General features: G+C 35.0%; 1 protein-coding gene across 2 annotated transcripts in view; it reads right to left on the bottom strand.

The window, feature by feature from the left end:
- Nucleotides 1-20,734, bottom strand: part of LOC140135683 (epithelial splicing regulatory protein 1-like) — a 38,081-nt gene that overhangs the window by 7,499 nt on the left and 9,848 nt on the right. For both annotated transcript variants that reach the window (XR_011856554.1, XM_072157269.1), the window contains exons 4-12: nt 18,075-18,170; nt 14,876-14,930; nt 14,287-14,397; nt 9,561-9,693; nt 8,240-8,282; nt 7,914-8,011; nt 5,841-6,047; nt 2,843-3,172; nt 249-438 (exon numbers count right to left, since the gene is read on the bottom strand). Coding sequence is in view for 1 of the 2 variants with exons in the window: in XM_072157269.1 (XP_072013370.1) it covers nt 249-438; nt 2,843-3,172; nt 5,841-6,047; nt 7,914-8,011; nt 8,240-8,282; nt 9,561-9,693; nt 14,287-14,397; nt 14,876-14,930; nt 18,075-18,170 (1,263 nt within the window). In the remaining variant the exon portion in view is untranslated. The remainder of the gene's footprint in view (nt 1-248; nt 439-2,842; nt 3,173-5,840; nt 6,048-7,913; nt 8,012-8,239; nt 8,283-9,560; nt 9,694-14,286; nt 14,398-14,875; nt 14,931-18,074; nt 18,171-20,734) is intronic.

The following is a 20,734-nucleotide window of genomic DNA, read 5'->3' as shown; positions in this document are numbered from 1 at the left end:
ATTTAGAACTTATTTTATTTTTTTGTTTCATTTTTGTTTTTGTTTTTTGTTTTTGCTGCGAGCGGAAAGGTTTAGGATTTCGAAGGGTTAGTGCAAGGTTCTATCTGCAATAGCTTTTTTATAGGCATTTGTAAAATTCTGCATTCTACACAGTGAGCACATCTAAAAAATGACACCTGGCAGCTATTACAGATGTGGTCTTCTTGTACTATACCCTTGCTTTGCGGTTTATAAATAGATCAACTCACCAGGTGGTGTAACTGTTGGTGGTTTTGGATTGACTACTCCTCCAGTAAGCATATAGCTCATCTCCTCAGCAGAACATTGGAAGACCTCAATAAACCTAGTACCCATGTATTTCATATGACACTTGCCAGCCGTATGGAATGCTTTCTCGGCAGTCAACATTTGGATGAATGCTTCACCATTAGGCTTGCCCTGGAAGATGAATCAAGCAATGAAAGTTATGTGATTGGGACTTTTAGGTCACATTATATAGTAATAATGACGTTCATTATAATGTTTCTGCCAGTCCACAACATGGTATTGCGTACATGTCTGTGACATGAAAGATTCAATTTTGTTATTGTTGGGAAATGGTTTTATTCCCAAATCAGAGAATTGTATCAACCTATCTTCTTTATATTAATATACTATTTTTCAAGCATAGTAATATAACCCTAGCATGTTTGCTCCAAGCCGCAGAGCCAAATTTCGGATAACATTAGGAGATATTTATAGAATCCCAGAAATCATAATAAAGTTATGTTTGATTCTCTAAGTTTTACTGATGACATTTTGCAACCCTGGACACTGTGGTTCTTGTGCATATTGTGGAAGATCATTTCTTCGATTGTATCTCAGGAATGAACGAGAATTTGAACAATTGATCACCTGACCTGCGGATATGTAGCCGTTATACAGTCATAACCAATACGTAGATATACTATATAGTGTGTAATCTTATTTAACTTGTGATTATAAACCCTAGTTCGAATCAAATTTCAAAACATGGCTCTAACTTCTGTCTTATTGTCAATGAAATTTTCATCTAAACAACGTGAAGATGGTATTACTGAAGCCTGAACCGAATATGTTGCTGTATAGTAGATTGTGTAGTATGCAGAGTATATTGATGTAATAACATGTAAGAAAATGTGCCGTAGTTTTTTGGCGCCCTCTACGGAGGCGCCAAAATATAGGCATGACTTTGTGATTCTTTGTGAAAAGCTTCTAATTTCACTCTTGCTAGATTGACTTCGCAATTGTTTTGCTAAAATTATGCCCAGCTCAGAAATAAAACCACAATTTGCTTGGATTTTATTTTATTATTGTTTTCTGATATGCACAGGATAAAATGGTGAGCGTATATTCTTTGTTTAAAATACAAAATTAGGATTTATAAAACACCAAATAAATCCTGACCTTTGTATGGGTTCAACCAGTTTACCGTGTGCCTTAGAAACCCGATAGACGGTGACATTTGACCATACACTAGGATCCACAACATGCTCATCTATCATGGGAACAGTTCTTAAGCCCTAATACATTTGTAGGCCTACTTTCATCCTTTGAAAATTTGGGTACACAAACTCATACTCTGCAACTTGAGGTCAAATTTTGCACTATGATTATGTAATTGAGGTTATTGGACTATGCCATTGGGATGAGACTATTGTGGTCCATAGTGATAAGATCAATTAACGAGGACTCTACTGATGGCTTTTGTTTGCTAATTACCATAGAATCTATATAGCGGTTATTGCCAAAGTTGCAATATGGTGGCACAATTGGGCGGAAAACTGTATGCAAACAACACGGCATATTAATTATACATGTTCTACATTGTTGTATTTTAAAACACTGAAGACCAAAATTGACGTTATTGCCATGATTGGATCATGGAGGTAGTAAGCCTACTACAACTCTGGCGGAAATTCGTTGCCACACCAGGGCCACACCAGCACGTTCTGGTGTTAAAAGCACGCAATCGAAGCTAAATATGGGATAGTTCCGTACTATTTTGTATAATAGTTGCAAATGCACATTCAGATTACACTTGCCCTTCCCCACCCCCCCACCCCCATTTTCCAATGTTGGGAGACTGTAATGTAGAAATGATGACGATTTTGTCCAAATCAACATTGCAATAGGGGAGCAGGGAAGGATGTTGGCCAATTAACGCTCAGGTGTGGCAACATTTTTCGCCAAGGTTGTAGCTATACTACCTCCATGATTGGATTAAGTAAATAACTAAATCCTGTTATCTACCCAGCAATGTTTGCTTATCATAATAATTGTAACAAACTGTAGACAGAAAAGGCAAACAGACAGAAATTTAGAGTTTTAAATTAGAGAGTTGACAGGAAGTTGTAAGAGTTAAATTGTTAAGGATATGATTGGTGTAAGAACGAAAAGTTGAATGTCAGATCAAAGTCATCCGAGGTGAATTAAGTAATGTCAATCACAAATTGTTACAGGTCATTTGAGGTGGACTAAGTTTATATTTGGATTGTCAGAACACCTTCCCCAATCAGACACATTTCTCTTGTTTGGCTTGACTTTGCAAAGAGCGTCTAATTTCGGTCTTGCTAGATTTACTTCGCAACTGCATTGCTTAAAAGTATGCCCAGCTTAGAAATAAAACAACAATTTGCTTGGATTTGATTTTATTATTGTTTTCTGATATGTTCGGGATAAAATGTTGTGCGTATATTTTTTGTTTAAAATACAAAATTAATGGACTTCTTTCTATGCTAATATTACATTATTGTTTTAAAGAGAAAAAAAAGTATCCAAACAGTTGGGCGCCCATTCCTTTTTTAAAGGAATTTTTATTTACCTGTAGATTGTATACCATATGAACACCTTGAGGCCTGATGAAGTCTGCAAACTCTCCCAAAAACGCCATAATATCTTCAATTGTAGCCGTGAATGGCAGTCCTCGCATCCTGATGCAATCCCTCACTAAACCTGCAGGAACTGCTGCAGCTGGTACAGGCATGTGTCCCGGTATGTGTGCTGGGAATGGATGTGGAATTCCATGGATGAGATGTGGATGTGGGTGAGGTTGGGGAATCATTGCTGGATGATGATGATGAGGAATTGATTGGATCTGTGGATGGTGTGGTCCTTCTGGCAAGAGTGGCTCCTGATGGAGGCGTGATAACACCTAAGGTAAACGCATGATCAGAGGAGAAGAAGAATTAGGAAAACTGTGCATAATCATGATAATATCTTTATATGCGATCTACAGAGTTAGTTTTTAACATTAGATATATTCGAGACAACGATGCAATCGTTCAAGGTCATTGTTGTTGAGAGTTAACTCTCTTCACGCGGGTGTCGACTGCAGACGACATGTTTCAAAACATTTTGTTAAATTCAAACATTTCAGAAGTGTAAATTTTCATGACCATATTTGGAATCAGCATGAAAAATGCATTAAAATGAGTACAAGCAATCCTAGTATTGGTTCAGTAGTTCTTAAGATAGCTCTTGACATTTTTAGAAAATATTTCAAAACTTGAACTTTTTCCGTTAATAAACGCATGGCTAGCATGCAGAGCATTAAGATAACTCTCTGTAGGCACAGACATGCAGTAAGCATAGGTATTGTGAACTCACAAAGGATATATGACAGTGATACAGGCAAAGTTAACTTGTTAAAACTTGAAGGCTAGACGATAAGATGTAGGCCTATGCATTGTGGGTTTTCCCTTGCCCTGGTATTGACGCACTTTCAGTACAAAAACACACTTTAGAACTCTCAGAAAATAATTCAGTTTTGATTTTTTTTAAAGGTGGATTAAATTGCAAGGATAATATTAAGTAGCCTACTAATCCATTGAAATTGGTCATGTTTTTGTGTTTTTTGCAGCCATCCAAAACTTTCAAAGCACTTCCAATAATACTTGTGAAAGTAAAATGATTGTATTGCATTCAGAGACACCATTAAACATATTCACCACATTATAAGATTAATATTAAGCCAAACTGTATCTTTCCCAATACCTATGCTATTCTAATGTCCAGTGAAGGTAACTTAATTAAGGTAATATCAATTTGATATGTTTTCCGACCTTGTACACTTTCCACAAATAGTTTCAACCCTGAATAACCCATCTTCATGGATGAATTTTAGATATTGCTGATCTCATAGTATAGACAGACTTACTAGGCATACTTGAATCAAAATAGATACATTTAACTCTCTAAATGCAAAAGAGTGAAAAACTCACTCCCCAAAAGAGTGATTCACTTATAAGACCACTCAAAAAAGAGTCAAATGTGTTTTTTCACTTTAAAACCACTATAAAAAGAGTGAAAACCACTCTAAAAGAATGAATTTTAACTCTTTCAAGGAGTTAAATGAAGGACAACTCTATTTTATAAGTGAGTCACTCTTTTGGGGAGTGAGTTTTTCACTCTTTTACATTTAGAGAGTACGCTGTTACATCTGTTTCTTATCTTTGCAACAATTGACCAATCATTCCCAAAATTCAATGCACCAGCTTCAATTGTGCCACTGTTATTTACTATATCATGTATATTGTAACCCCGGGGGGGGGCACTCACATTTCCCAGCTATACGGGTATGTGCCGCGGCGACGACCCCCTTTTTCAGAGCCACTGGCCGTTCCTTAGACCCTCTGAATTCATTGTTTGCCCGCTCTGAAGCCCCAAAATTTTTCTAGCCGTTCCATAGACCCTCAGATCATCGATTTCCGCTCTCATCGGCATCTTGAGAGACGTGTTTTCTGTCCTACTATTTCAAGCCCAAAAGCAGACCCAAAAGCTACTTTTGCGAGCCCAAAAACTTCAAAGGGAATTTTCCATTAATTTCTTCCCCATTGAAACACATTGTAAGGAATAAGGTGAACTTTGGGTGGGATTTTGGGCTCCTTTAGTAGTGGCAACACTGGTTGACTGATAATAAATAAACATTGCAGCAATGCCGATCGCGAGAGTCCAGCTGGTGAACATTTAGCTAGAAATAAATGATTTTGAGATCTCTTTTGGAATAAAATTGCCAAATATGAGGAAAAGTACCTTAATAATTATGTACACATCCTTGCAGCTCTCCATAAACAATGAATTAAAAGGTAATTTACGATCTACTGGTCTAGTAAAATCGGGAGTGGAATGGCTGTCAAATTCTGCACACTTCACTCAATCATCTCATGGTATAAGCATGACAGTTCAATGTAGTCTAAATGTTTTTCTATTCGGCACTGAAAAAAAATAATTCTTGTGGGTTTGTTTTTATGGTGGGCTTTTGTAATGCTGCTATAATTATCAGTAGGCTAATAGCATAGATTGTAGGTCTACAGGGTCTAGTAATTTTGAGTTGAATGCTGTTTTGCTTTGTTGAGGTTTCCATCGTAATGGGCCAAACCAGACCTATTTTGCATTAATGATTTTCCTGATTAATAATTTAATGCACAATTCAAAGTGAAATCGATTCCTTCAAAAATCTGTGGCAAAAACGCAACAAAATTGAACCCTGGTTTGGCCTGCGGGTTTAGTTTCCGAGATTTTTCAGATTTTGGCGGCCGATCAGTTCCCAAGACCCCCCTTTTGGCCAGTCAATCAGTTCCCAAGACCCCCTTTTTGACCGGCCAATCAGTTCCCTAGACGGAGACCCTCCTTTTTGGCTGGCCGATCAGTTCCTTAGACCTCAAGTTCGAAACTGGCGGTGGCACACCCCTACCAAAAAAAAAAAATTCGAGTGCCCCCCGGGATTGTAACCTTCTTTCCAAGCAGACGAGTGTGATTTAGCACATAAACTAGAGCACTGGTGCAATGAATGATGGGATATGTATATCGAATTTACTTACCTGTTGCACCTCTGCAGTCGTACTGCGGAATATTTCGATATACCGTGTGCCAAGGTATTCCTTGTGCTTGGCCAACGCCCTGGTGGCAATCTCTTCTGTTGCAAACAAGACAAAGGCATCACCGGTCATTTTACCATTGCGGTGCTTCACGAAAAGTATACCGTCTTCTAAACCAGCCACTGGAACTTCTGGTCCGAAAAACTCAACCTGTAAAAGAGCATGGATATAATATTAGCAATAATGAAAACGTTGCGCCATTTTGTAAAACAGTTAAATGTTTACTAATCCATTCGACCAGTCTTCCCACCAGAGACACCTCATTACAACGACCTGTATAACCCACAAACTCTATATAAGAAGCCGCACCATGTTTCAACCACCACCATACATGTCCCCATGTTTAATTCCCGTTGCAGCCAAGTCACGCCACCCTAAAAAAACACCCTGATAAATCACCCAGATGATATCACTACTACTATTCATCACTGTATCTACTTGCTGAAATAATATTATTTGCTTGTAAACTAGTAATTGCGATTTTATTTCTACATGAATGATTATGATGGCAAAAAAAGCACTACTTTTTGTATAACATAACTTGACTTTTAACAGAAAACTTTGCGCACGACAATGCCTGCAAGAATAAACGTCGGCACGTTTGGAAGAATCTTAGAAGAGGCTTTATTCTTAATGCTCTGTCTGCTAGCCATGCGCTTCAACGGAAAAAGTTCAAGTTTTGAAATATTTTCTCAAAATATCAAGAGCTATCTTAAGAACTACTGAACCAATACTAGGCTTGTTTGTACTCAGTTTAATGCATTTTTCATGCTGATTCCAAATATGGTCATGAAAATTTACATTTCTGAAATTTTTGAATTTTTCAAACTTTTTTTGAAACATGTCGTCTGCAGTCGACACCCGCGTGAAGAGAGTTAATGATACGGATCATTCAAAGATCGATCATCTCATATGCTACATTGAATACTATTTTGTACGAAACTGTTTTTAAAGCACAAACTACGATCAAAATTAAGAGTTTATAATCTAAGATCTTTTCTTTCGTCAATACTATCAAAGTCTCGCGCGCAAAGAATTAATCAAGCCAAGCAACAGACATATTAGACACTGCAATAAAAAACAAAGACCACATCCAACTTGACCAATAGTAATCACCTACCAAGTACCAATCAATTCACCATTTTAACACCAACGCTTTACACTATCATTGTTGGTAAGTTATCCGCCCGTGCATACGGTTAAATAAAGTTCTAAAGAAAGATTCCACCAAATAAGAGTATTTCAAAGAAGATATGATACCTGATCGCTATCAATGTCACCAACCCACCAGAAATTGAAAAAAAAAATGAAGAAAAAAAAACACTTTGTGTAATGTGTTTGTTGTGAGTTGAAGCACCATTATTATTAAAAGACAACAGTTACATCAGAATTCATGTTGCATCCCAATAGACACTAGGCTGACACCCTATTGAAACCAAGGGGGTTATGTAGTACGTAGTTTCTATCACCATTTTTGAGTTTTTTGTTATTGTGGAGAACTTACTGTACGTACAAGCCCAGTGAGGCCAGAGTGGATTTGCAGCATTCCAATTGATGATGTTTCTCAAACCGCTGTTTCTTATATATTTAGAGAAACGCTGCATGGGAATATATATACATTTTACATGAATCGATTATTATCCTGAACCCCCTTATTATCTACTGTTTTGTTTAAACTAGCTGTGGGTAATATAATTTGAAATGCAAGAACCAAATTGCAACAGTTTTATAAATAAGCAAATCAATTTGAGTGATTTATACACACCAAACAATATCCAATTTTTTCAACTTGCTATAAATTTCTTGGCATTTTGACATCTATTCCATGACAAGTATGCTATGACCATAAATGAATGGGATCATAATAGGGCCTCTAAATTACACGTATTTTATTTTTTGTAGCAATTAACCATTCAAAAACATTGAAATATTGAGACATTGAAGACCGTTAAAATTTTACATAACACAAACAGCAAGCACATGTATTAAAGCATTAGCAAAAAACACACTTCTTACCACATCTTTAGCAGACGACGTGAACGGCAAACCACGCATGCGCACAATAATATGACCATCATCACGTGACAAAAATAGTGCCGCTTCTCGTGAAGTACCTATCAAATTGTAATAATCGAGAAAATAATATGTTAGTTGTTGTAATAAAGAGAAAACAAGATTCTGGATGAAAATTTGAAAGATGCTAATCACATGTCATAATGCCGAAGATTTTCCTTTTCACACGGGCATTTATTTATATTTTATTAGTAACATTTTATTACTTAACAAAATTGATTACGAAGATATTTATTTATTTCCAACTTTTTAAATATCCATTAACTCACCTGCAGCCACACGAATAAAATCTTCACTAGTGCCCTTGAAAACCTGAAAAACAGATATTAAAAGTAATGTCAAATTATTATTTTTTATTTTTACCGATGAATAAAGAAAAAATAATGTTTTTTGGATAATTTAAAGTTTCCTAGCAGCGTCCGCTTTCCAGTACCAGCCTCAACTCACACCATAAATACTTTCTTGTATTTTCTATCATTCGTTCGTTTTAACTCCATATGGCTTTTAGGAGCTTAATCAATCCAATTTCCTCATGAATTTTTCGTTTTAGATTAAAACTATTCACCATGAAAGCATAAAAATGAGTTGTGCAAACTGTTAGATATGACATATATAAGCTATCCGTACTTTGTTGCATATATATATATATCCATATTTAGACATTATTACTTGCATAGTAGCACGATTTTTTCATACAGCTATGGATATTGTACATTAACGGTATATTTACACAGGAACTGTAAACCAGCATAAAATATCAAAAATATTAACATATTCAGATTTAGACAATATAAACACCATATGTGAACACCTGCAAAATCAAACTGAGCTTTCAATTTATATATTCATAGAAAAATTAATAGCATTTATAGAGTCGTACACGTGGATTCTTTTTATGAGCAAAATTTGTGTGTGCTTGCCAATTTTGAAAAGAAAAATTGTTATATTTTTATGTTTTGAAAAGGAATTTACAGATTTAAAAGTAATAGATGTAGAAAAAGTACACCAACTCATAAATAGGTAAACTGCACTAATTTATTATTTGATGTAATTTGCTGTGGTTTTAATCAGAAATATTTCATGCGCATTATTATTTGGGTTTCCATATGGTATCTTTATAGCATTAGGTTTGTCGATGTCTATCAACTTTGAAATGTGTCTGTCAGTAATGTTTACATCAATAACAAATGTGGTATTTTAGGCCTTTTTCAAAATTACTTAACTAAAAACAGCGTTTCAAATTTTAAACCGACTCAGAGTCCAAAACAACATGAAATCAATGATACGAAAACACATACTAAAAACTCAATCTGGGTTGTTTCTACATTCTTTGATAACCTTCTTAAAACATAAAAAACTGAGAATTCTACCCAAGCATTCCTATTCTGTATAATCATGAAGCTCCCGTGGCCAAGTGGTTAAGACGCTGGTCTCGTAAACCAGAGGTCCTGGGTTCAATTCCCGGGTGGGATCACTTTTCCTATTTCCTCCTTTAATCATTGCTCGACGGCGAAACTGATCAAATTGCATCCTAGTTAACCTTCTCATATTTGTATATACTTTTGTGTTTTAATATCTACACAGGCCTACCTCAACGTATCGTTTCCCCAAGTTATGCCTGTGTCGTTGCAAAGCCATGTCTCTGTGTTGCTGGTTCACGAAGCGGACCATCACTTCACCATTTCGCCTCCCGTGTAGATTCAAACATAACGCCACACCACCCCTGCAAAATAAATATATTTACATGATCAGTTATTGTATTCGTGCTCGCCACACCATCCCTACAAATAATTCTGAGACTTAGATGATCAGTCATTGTATTCATGTTCGTCACACCACCATGACCACCCCTGCAAATGAGATTTAGCTGATCAGTTATTGTATTCATGTTCGTCACACCACCCCTGTAAATTTGAGATTTAGATGATCAGTTATTGTATTCATGTTCGTAATGCCACGCCTACAAAATGTTTCAGTCAATTTACTTATTTGACCGATGAGTTTCTTTCAACCCCTTTAAAATATACAAAGTACATTGATTCGGTTGATTTTCCACCGCATTACCCCTGACCGGTTTAGGGTTTCAATTATTGTTCTGGTTAATTGGAGGGTGTTAATTTAACCATTTAATTTGTTTGTCAAACAGACTCGTCTCTATTAGCCGGCAAGTAAATTTGCATGTAGTACGTTTTTTTAATGATGTAACATGTGTATCATCAGAAAAATGTTCACATGCACATCAACCTTTTGCCACAAATTTGACGACTAAGTTGGATTGCTTATTGCTCCGCTGCGTGCTAGGCATAGGCTTCAACATAAAAAGTTTTGAGATATTTTCTCAAAAATATCAAGAGCTATCTCAAGAACCACCGAACCAATACTAGGCTTGTTTGTACTCATTTTGATGAATTTTTCATGATGATTCCAAATATGGTCATGAAAATTTACAATTCTGAAATTTTTGAATTTTTTAAAAAAAGTTTGAAACTTGTCGTCTGCAGTCGATGGTGCAAACACTATCCATTGCGTATCGTGTGAAATGTGGTCTATACAATTATTAATAGTAAAACATTTTTACATGTATATAGTATCAATTTCATATTCAGTATCAATCAATTTGAAACATATTCTAGCATTTACTATGTGTTGATTACGTTACTTACACCCCACAAATTCGCATTGTATTCAATAATCAACAAATCTGTTCCATTGTTATCTTAATTATAACAATAGATTATTTACACCATTCTATAGACTGGGAACACAAATGGCTGTCATGTGTGTTATTTAGTGGTTTATAAAGCATGTCACACCTCGCATTGTTTTATGCTATGAAAATCTATAGAGCATTGAAATTCTTGTTTTTTCACGTGGGACAATGCAAAAACAGCGTATCTGCATAAATTAAGTTATAGCTTCCATTCGTAAAACAGCATTAGCAATTTTCAGCACATATCACACATTGACCGAGACATATGGATCGTCGTGTTATTTCACCTTCAATTTGAATAAAATGTCACCCCCCCCATAATAGGCCTAAGTTTTTTTTCTAATGGTGGTTCGCTTTTGACAAGGTTCTTTTGATCCTGATTGAAAACTGTTCAGTTGACCCCTTTCTAATCCAAACGTTTTTTTTCACATTTTCAATCCAAACATTAAATACCAAGTGTTCCACATGCTAATGTTTTAAAATATCCATTAAGATATGGCCAGGATGACGAAAAATAATTCACAAGCGAACATCATCGATATCATGACACCAAAAAAGGTTTGCTATATGGGAGCATCAACAGGTGGCAGCTATTGCATTTCTGTTGCCGGTACGCCTTTATTGCGCTCACATCGGACAATTAATGCATCATCGACTATTATGACGACTGAGTTGCAGCTGTGGAGTTTATGTGGTGGAAGAACTTATGGAAAATGATAATTTATGTACATTTATATATCAGTCTGCAGTTGCATGATATTGATATTAATTTTTTTTTCTATCTTGAATAAACACAGTATTGCAATTTTTTTTAATATTATAAATATGTGTTTTGCATTTTCAGTCCATATTGTGTAAAATATTCTTTAAAATGACGTAGAAGGGTAAAAACGTATTATCTTTATGCTGTGGGATGGGTTGTGTGCGGTGGGTTGTGTCGAGGGTGTATATGGATGAGGGTGTGGTTGGGTGGTACAGTATAGGCATCACGAACATGTAAGTATACATGTATAATCATGATTATCCAGTATTATACACTGGCATTCCAAGATATTGAAAGACTACCTTATGGTGTCATTTGTGTTGGGATATAGGGCCTATAATTTATGTGCATTCATATGGACATTTTTATTTTGTTGCATTTTCATATTTCAAAACCATAAAACTAGTATGTAGACTATACATCGAATTCTCTCAAATCCCCATACCAACAACTACAATGTGTACCCCGGGGGGGGTACTCAAGTTTGGTTTTGGTAGGGACGTGCCGCTGAGAATTTGAAAGTGGACCCATAAATATACCAATTTTTCAAGAAATTTGGACCCATTGATATACCAAAAGTCAAAATTTTCGGCCGAATTTAACCCAAATTGTCCTAGTTTTTACAAATTTTCCCAAAATTTTGGGAAAATTTTTGCTAAATAAACGAAAAATTGGGCTATTTTCCGAAAAAATTGAGAAAATTTTGAAAAAAGGACCCATTCATATACCAAAATAGGCTTTGAAAAAGGGGTCATTGATATACCAAGAGGCTGAAAATGCTACCCATATTTGCGGCACGTCCCCGTATGGTCATTTGTACTGAGAACCCCCCCCGGGATGTGTACCCATTGCCCAACCATGTGGTCTTAACCGCGTATATTTGAATACCAATATAGTAGTCTTGACTACTAGGGCAAACGGATGCAACTAACATTTTTGTTGAAATTGAGTTTTCACCTTATGCGGCTTCGGGCACCTACAAAACATCAGAAACACCCAAATTTGACACCTCTAACCTTAAGGGGTACTACACCCCTGTGGTAAATTTGTGACTATTTTTGCATTTTTCTCAAAAAATAATAACACACTGGTAATCAAAATTATGTATATTATTGGGGTAAGGAATCCAATTACTACACTGAAATTTCAGTGACTCAAGACAAGCGGTTTAGTATATATGATAGGAAACGAGGTACATGCTAGCTGTACCTTATTTCTTATCATAAATAACAAACCACTTGTCTTGGGTCACTGAAATTTGAGAATAGTAATTGGATTCCTTGCCCCTATAATATATATTACTTTTGTTACCACTGTGTTATTAGTTTTTGAGAAAAACGCAAAAATAGGCACAAATTTATCGAGGGGTGTAGTACCCCCTTAAACTCAACTTATTTGATATTGATGGGTAATGGGCATGTACAAGTAAATGCAAAATAAGATTTTTTTGTTCATTTATCTCCTGACTAGCCAGTATGTCAATTACGCCCTTTTGTCGTCCGGTAGCAGTGTTTATCAATTCTATGTACCCATCTTATCTCAGATAGGTATCCATCTGTTGGTACGTGGATTACTTAAGTCAACAAAATGTTTGATAACATTATTAAGCACTTCTATTTAAAAGTACTCGCACCAAAAATGGTGCAACAAAGGATTCAAAATCACCCTGCTTCTAGATGTGGACAGCTCTTCTTGTTATTTTCATCAAATATATTCCAATGATAATCATCACGTGGCGATTAATGTAAAATACAAAATACGAGGAATAAAATATATTTCATTTTTCAATTTATATTCCCCATTAATAATTTACAGTTTATAAAGTAATTTTGCTTTTGTTGATGTTGTTAATAAAACTGTAAATTAATGGGGAATATAAACTAAAAATATATTTAGGCTAAATTATAGGCAAACTTTTAGCCTTATACCTTCAGTTTTATACCTATGAAGTAATTTATATTCCCCCATTAATTTACAGTTTATAAAGTAATTTTACTTTTATTGATGTTGTTAACAAAATACCCAAACTAAAAATATGTTTAGGCTAAATAAGGCAAACTTTTAATCCTAATATAGCTTCAGTTTCATGCCTAGTATAATAAGTAAGTTCAAAACTAACACTAAAGAGTGCATGTGTCAATATTATATACTGTGCCTTAATATCTAAGAAATAAGATAGTGATTCCAGGAGATAACTTGTCGATATATTCACTTCAATCCCTATTGTAGATAATATTATTTGTTTTGGCTACTTCAAATTAAATGCGATTGAGCAGTTTGAAGTTCAATGTGTTGCCTTTTGTCCGTGGCATTGTAACGAATCACATTAGAATGTGTGTGTTGGCAAGAAGAATATTTATAATTTGAGCTACATTTCTGCTTACTTCATGTTACATAGCACCACATTATAGTAACTATAAACAATATTTAGTGTAATCCTAAATGGCTCTAAATTAGTGTTCTGCATTTTAGATACTAAAATTATTAACACCTTCAGAACAAGCGACAAGGGGAAGACGCTGCTTCCTGTACACTGTAAGACGTTAACACACCGTTATAATTTGTGTAGGAGGCACAGCGTCTTCCCGAATATAGTTGTTGTGGATGTAATACTCACATGAGAAACGAAAGCTCGCCATACCGATATGGACTCATATGGAATAAAACTAAACTTGGCTTATGTTAGGCACTTTGGGGTATTTTAAAACACTTTTAAATAGTTTCAACTCATACGTATACATCACAGTGCACAGAACTAGCCTGCAACTTCAGGAGCAACATCATACAAATAAGAAATTACAAACAAGAAATCATTTAAAAAAAGAGAGAACCTTGCCACCTACTTTGCAATGTTAAGTCCTTTGAAGAATCTGAACACATCTCTGTCTGATGCCTGCCATGGTAACCCGCGAGCTTTGACTACGGTCTCATCTGGTACTCTATCTGTCTTTTCACTATGACGAAACAAAATAATAATAATAGTTATTATTAATTAATGTTTGACAATATTACATTATCATGATACATACAGGTGTGTTTTTTAAATAACAGACTAATTTTATACATTGACTTTAATGAGATGACTAATTATCCTTCTTGAGTAACTTTTAGCTCTCAATTTTTATTCAGCATTACTTCCTTATTTCAGGAGCTTTGTTGCTTAACTCCCTGAGCACTACCTGCCGATCTAACATTGCCCCTGGTTGGTCAATTACATGATATCTTCATTTTAATCACCAATCAGAATGGAGCTTTGCAAATAATTCACCCCAATTTTTTGCGTGGTGAAATTATTCTAACAATGTTGCTGATTGGTCCAATTGGTAATAAAACTTCTTTTTGACCAATAGGCAGGTATTTCTCATGGATTGCTAAGCATTTAGATGTGCGTGGATGTTTACTCTTCAAACATATTAACAGAAAAACACTTACTATGTGCCTGGTTCATATTTCCTGCTAATGTCTTCTGGATCTGAGAATATATGACCTGAAAATGGTGGAAAAAAAATGTAAAGATGAGGAACTGGTGTAATTGAAACTTACTAACAATAGGCATTCATCATGTGGACTAATAAACGAGGGATGGTCCATATTTGCGAAGTGTCTTCGAAACTTAACTGCGCAATTGAAACCTGATATCATCAGACGATCGCCATAGAAACAGGATTTAACAAAAGAGCTCGATTGCTACGATGGTGCTTAAAATCAAATATTTATTAAATTTCTATGTTAATACACCATTCAAAAACAATCAGCATTCACGATTGGTGTAAAATCTATAGTGGAATATGTGCTTGATAATTAGTTTCTATGCTCGGTAAATACACATTCTTTAGTCATCCGAATATTGGGTGTTTTCAGAAATAATACTCTTTTTAAAGGACACGTGTATGTCAATGCTATGCTAACTAATGCAGTCTATTGAACATTGTATCGGAAATGGATTTCACGTATTTTAGGCTGTACTAAAAAGTATTTGTTGGTAATTTAATATTTCCCGTGTAACAAAATAACACTTTTATAGTATCATGTGACTAGTAACAGGCTACAACATTGTCACTTTTTAGCAGACACAAATGATATGCCAACTAAACTTCCAAAACACATTTGTATTCCTAAAATATTTCTACTATTAACTCATCTCTCAGTTGGTCATAGTTAACAATGGACGGAATAACAAATTAATGCCCTTTTGTTAAAACATAGGACAATGTCGCAGGCTGTATACAGGACAGTCCAATGCTAGTTCAATGCAATATATTTGTCATTGTAAAATAATTTTGCCTGTATTTTTAATGTGGCCGTACAAGATGGATGTATTTTGCTCATATCTCAGATTGATAATATACAGTTATAATAATGAGAAACTCTCCAAACACGTGTTGCAATCTCTGATGAGAATCACTCCAGCTGGGTGAACTTTCTCTCTCCTCGGTTCTCTTGTCCATCAGGCGTATACATATATTTATCGGGTCAGTGCCATCAAACAGAGCAATATTTCTGACCATTTATTGTTTTATCAATGTATCTCAATGCGGGGTTCTGTTTTTGCTATTGTTTGGTATTGTATAATTTACACATTAAGTGATAGTTAAACAGATTACAATCAAAACCGCGAAAGGGGTTTACAATTGCAACAATTGTGTTATTGTTGAACAATTAACTTTGAGTTGCCCATTTTGAATTAGCTTGAATTTTTTGTTTAGTACGACTAACATGTTCACACCGATCAGGGACGAGATCTCTCACATTCTGAAACTATTTTGTGTTTGAATATATTTCTCTATATAAAAAATACGATAACATTGTTGATAATAACAGAGGTCTATTAATTACAGACATAATTGTATTATTATATTAAATTTTGTTTGATTCCCGGTTTGATTCTCTAGCACACGGTGTTATTCGGAGATCTTGTCCGTTTATGGATATCTTTTTTTGTCCGTTTATGGATATTTGGATAAATCAGCATAAAATATGCTAGAATAGTAAAAAGATTCACTTGGCCTCTCAAATCCATCAAATATCAATAATTTTGAGTGCGTAAGAGATTTTACTGTCTGCAAACATATGTTTCACTTTCAAATTAAAACTACCGATAATTTCAATGAGTCATTTATAATATTCTATACGCCCTGTTGAAGAACAGGACATAAAATAGTCAAAATGCGAATCAGGAATGCATAAATATACTTTTTCCATGCCAGTTGATATCAGGTATAGTGTATACTTTTTATATACACTTAGGGACGCACCATTAGATATTATCGGGGGGCTAGGGAGTTTTTTGAAAAAAAATTGCCTCACTGATAAGTAAAAAAAAAATTGCCTCACTGATGAGTAAAAAAAAAATTTTGCCTCATTGATGAGAAAAAAAAAAAAATTTCCCTACCCAGCTCTGTATAAAGGTATACATTAAAATTGAAAAAATACAACTTCGCCGCCGAAGGCGGCGAAAAAAAAAATTTTGCCTCCAAAGCCAGCGAAAAAAAAAAATTTCGCCGCCTTCGGCGGCCAAAAAAAAAATTTTCTGCCTGACCCAAACTCCCTAGCCCCCCCGATAATATCTAATGGTGCGTCCCTTAACTCGGTGGTTGATAACATTTTCAATATAACTACTTGTTTAGGTATGTCAATTGTTGACCTTTTATTCTATTTTTCATGTTTTTCAATTTTGCTGTTAGACCGTGATAACCATATACGCGTTAATAATGAGGGTTGGGAAAGACTGGTGTCCTTGAATATTTTGATATAGTTAGTTCCATGTAACATAAATACCACTATGTATAGAAAAAATATTATATGTATACATTATTGTTCTTGTAGCAGTTACGATATCTGAATCCCAAACTAGTTTCCAGGATTGCGAGCTATTCAGATCCGGAGCCTGTTGTAGTATAATGGTGCCAGAGCTGCGTTAATTTGTGCAAGTAGAGTATGTGAGTCTTTCTGGTGCAACACATGTTGCACATAAGCAAACAGCTTTAAATGACTTGGCAAATGTATATATAATGTATGTATGTGTGTCTTTATAAGATTAAGTAAATTTATGCAGATTTGTATTTTAGGATATACGGGTAACATGTGGACGAATATCGACGTTACAAGATGCTCAAACAAAGAATACCACTACAAACAATAAAAATACTCTTGAAATAATTCGGAAAATTAAATAGGAATTATCTACCAGTAAATAAAATAGTAGACTGCCTGTTTACTTTGTGAGTCAGAAATGGGGAAAATGAAGAATTGAAGAGAACTTTATATTCTCACCAGGAGAGAGTGGAAGGGAGAGTGGAAGGAAGGAAGGGAGGGAGGGAGGGAGGAGGAGAAAGAAAGAAAGAAAGAAAGAAAGAAAGAAAGAAAGAAGAAAGAAAGAAAGAAAGAAAGAAAGAAAGAAAGAAAGAAAGAAAGAAAGAAAGAAAGAAAGAAAGAAAGAAAGAAAGAAAGAAAGAAAGAAAGAAAGAAAGAAAGAAAGAAAAGAAAAGAAAAGAAAAGAAAAGAAAAGAAAAGAAAAGAAAAGAAAAGAAAAGAAAAGAAAAGAAAAGAAAGGGTGGGAGGGAAAAAAGAAAAAGGTGGACCGACGACAGACTGAAGACAATAATCTAACGAAAAGAGAATTTCTTCTTACCTTCTGCGACTAGTCTCTGTACAATCTGTGCAATGGTAGCACACTCGTCGTGGCCCGTTTCTGTGAAGTTATATTTACCACATTCAATCTTTAAATCTGTACATCAACAATTAAGGTGCGTAACAAAAATATCAACCAAAGTAGTTCACTTCAAGCAAATAATAAAAATCAAAAGTTTAAATAAATCTTTAAAGTACGTTCTATTCTTTGGTTATTGTTTACCGTATACCCAGCGATTCACTGAATGAATAGGAGTTTAAATATGCATGAACCATGACCTTCTCACATTATTACCCATATAAACATATGTTTTCAGTCGGTGCTACTTTGCTTTACGGTGTTCAATCACATAAATACATACATGCATACTAAATATGCTTACATTGTATTTGTTGCGTCGCGGTCAACTCTCCCATGACCTTCAATTATTGTATACTATCTTCAGTAGATAGTAAAGTTCCCACTTTCCCAGGGCAGGCCTACTTTTAGCGAAATCACACACAGACACCTCCAGTAACATATCTTTCTAATGATTTCAACCATGAAAATGATCCTCCCATGATAATTAATTAATCGATAATTTATCGCCAATCGCTTCCATGTTTGTCGATAATATCACAAAATTGATAATTAATCGCTCAATCCTACACAAAATTTCCCACGACACCATTCAGTGCAATATAATGCTCTGAAAGGAGTTTGACAACATTGAGGTCTTCGTAGATGTTAAATTCAGACCCGAAACAGGGTCTTTGTAAAAAAAAGAGGAAAATACTCTAAAACACTGAAAAACATGGTAAAATTGGGGTAAAATGGCTCAAATTGGACTGAAAATAAAAGAAAACGCGTAAATTACAGAAATAGAAAAAGAGGAAATCAGCTGAAAAGAGGAAAAGTTTCAGGTCTGTAAATTAGAAGGTAATTTGGGTCCAAGACACACCTTAATGATTAATAATAGTCCGTCCAATTTAAGGCGTGACCGATACTGCCTTTCTTGAATTAAGTTTTCCAGACGAAACTATCCCAGATTGTTTTGCTTGGGGCTCGTTTGCTCCCAACAAAAAGGACTTCGGTATACGACCATTACGGACCAACGCAAATATTAATCACTTTTTACCCATTGTAGAATTTACGCTGTTGATTAATCTCTTCTTCCAGACCATCTATTCATGCATATCCTTTCTGGAGAGCTGATAACATTATCTAAAGTAGCACAATGTTTTCAAGCATGAAATAATCTAATACTAAACTAACTTTGATTACACATCAAAAGGTCTCTACTTTTGATAAAATCACAAAAGCGATTTACCTTCACAGTCAAAATAACTAATACGGATCAAGATCGTACTTCCAGTAACTTTTGACAAATCTATACACGGTGGGTAAGTCTTTTGAGGATGTCCATAAAAACGGAAACACGGACACGCGGGTTTAAAGTGCAAATTTCAGGCCCAGGTTATCATCAAAATAAAAAGGTTCCTAAAAGTAATCTTGAGAACCTGATATGTCTATCGCACGCTAGATTAGAGTTATATAAGTAACATGAAAATAAACCTCAAATATTTGGCGTGATTCCGGTCTATACGCAAGGCAACACTCTGAACAGGTAGAATCATAAGACCAGTACGTATGTGTATTTCCATTATATCAATATTTTTGCTTGAGGCAATTTGGTTTCAAGAAAACCAACGGTCCATCAAAAACAAGGAATACATACTATCGTGTCGTGCAAAGCAATAGTCAAAAGTTTAAGGCATAGTATACATATAGGAAGGCGGCAATAATAGTATCCTTGCATTGAAATTGAAATGATCTTGATTGATAGATTTTGATAGTAATGACTTTTAACCTCAATAGAGTACAGTCTGCAAAACAACGTATTCAAAAACTGTACCTATACATTGCCGAAAAAGTATAATTCATCGCGGGGCTGTATTGTTACCAAAAGATAGAGCCCAGTTATTTTTTTTTGTTAGCAATCTTGTCATCGGTGAAATTAGTATTTTCAATTTTCTATCCAAGGTCCGACTCTTTTGTTAAATGGCACCGTGGCTAGATAGCGTTTGAGGGTGATTTGCTACTTTAGATGGAATAAACGGATATACTATAACATTTAGAACATTTTGGAAGGACATAACCTTGCTTAAATCACATCAGTGTATATTAATATGGTAGTTTTGAATAGAATTGTCTGGATTTAAAGAATTTGTAAACATGATAATAATAGACCATTCTAGTTTTCATGCATTGTATTACAGTATAAGGGCAACGTTTACAGAAGACATAAATACTTTCTTGACCATGTTTAATACCAATTATTGCCCATTTTGAAATAGTGGGAGTTTTTATGCATAATAAATTGTGGAATATGCTTAGCATATCGATGAAGAACAAACAACGAGATATAGCATTTTTGCAACAGTCATTTCCAATTGAAACCAAAATACTTCAGGTAGTATAATAATTATCGTCTCAGATTGTCCAAGTTATCGATACGGATAAGAACATCGAAAATGTGATCTTGACGATCCTTAGCAATTATGATCAGCTTTATTGGTAAAGAAAGTTAAATACAAAATGCGATTGTGATAAAAATTAACCCAAATCTTTAAAACGTTTTTACTGCAGAATTTCTTGCTAAGTCCTCACTTTCAGTCAGT

The sequence above is a fragment of the Amphiura filiformis genome, chromosome 16 (genome assembly GCF_039555335.1).
Source record: "Amphiura filiformis chromosome 16, Afil_fr2py, whole genome shotgun sequence".
Lineage (NCBI taxonomy): Eukaryota > Metazoa > Echinodermata > Ophiuroidea > Amphilepidida > Amphiuridae > Amphiura > Amphiura filiformis.
This window is presented reverse-complemented; position numbering and strand designations above follow the sequence as displayed.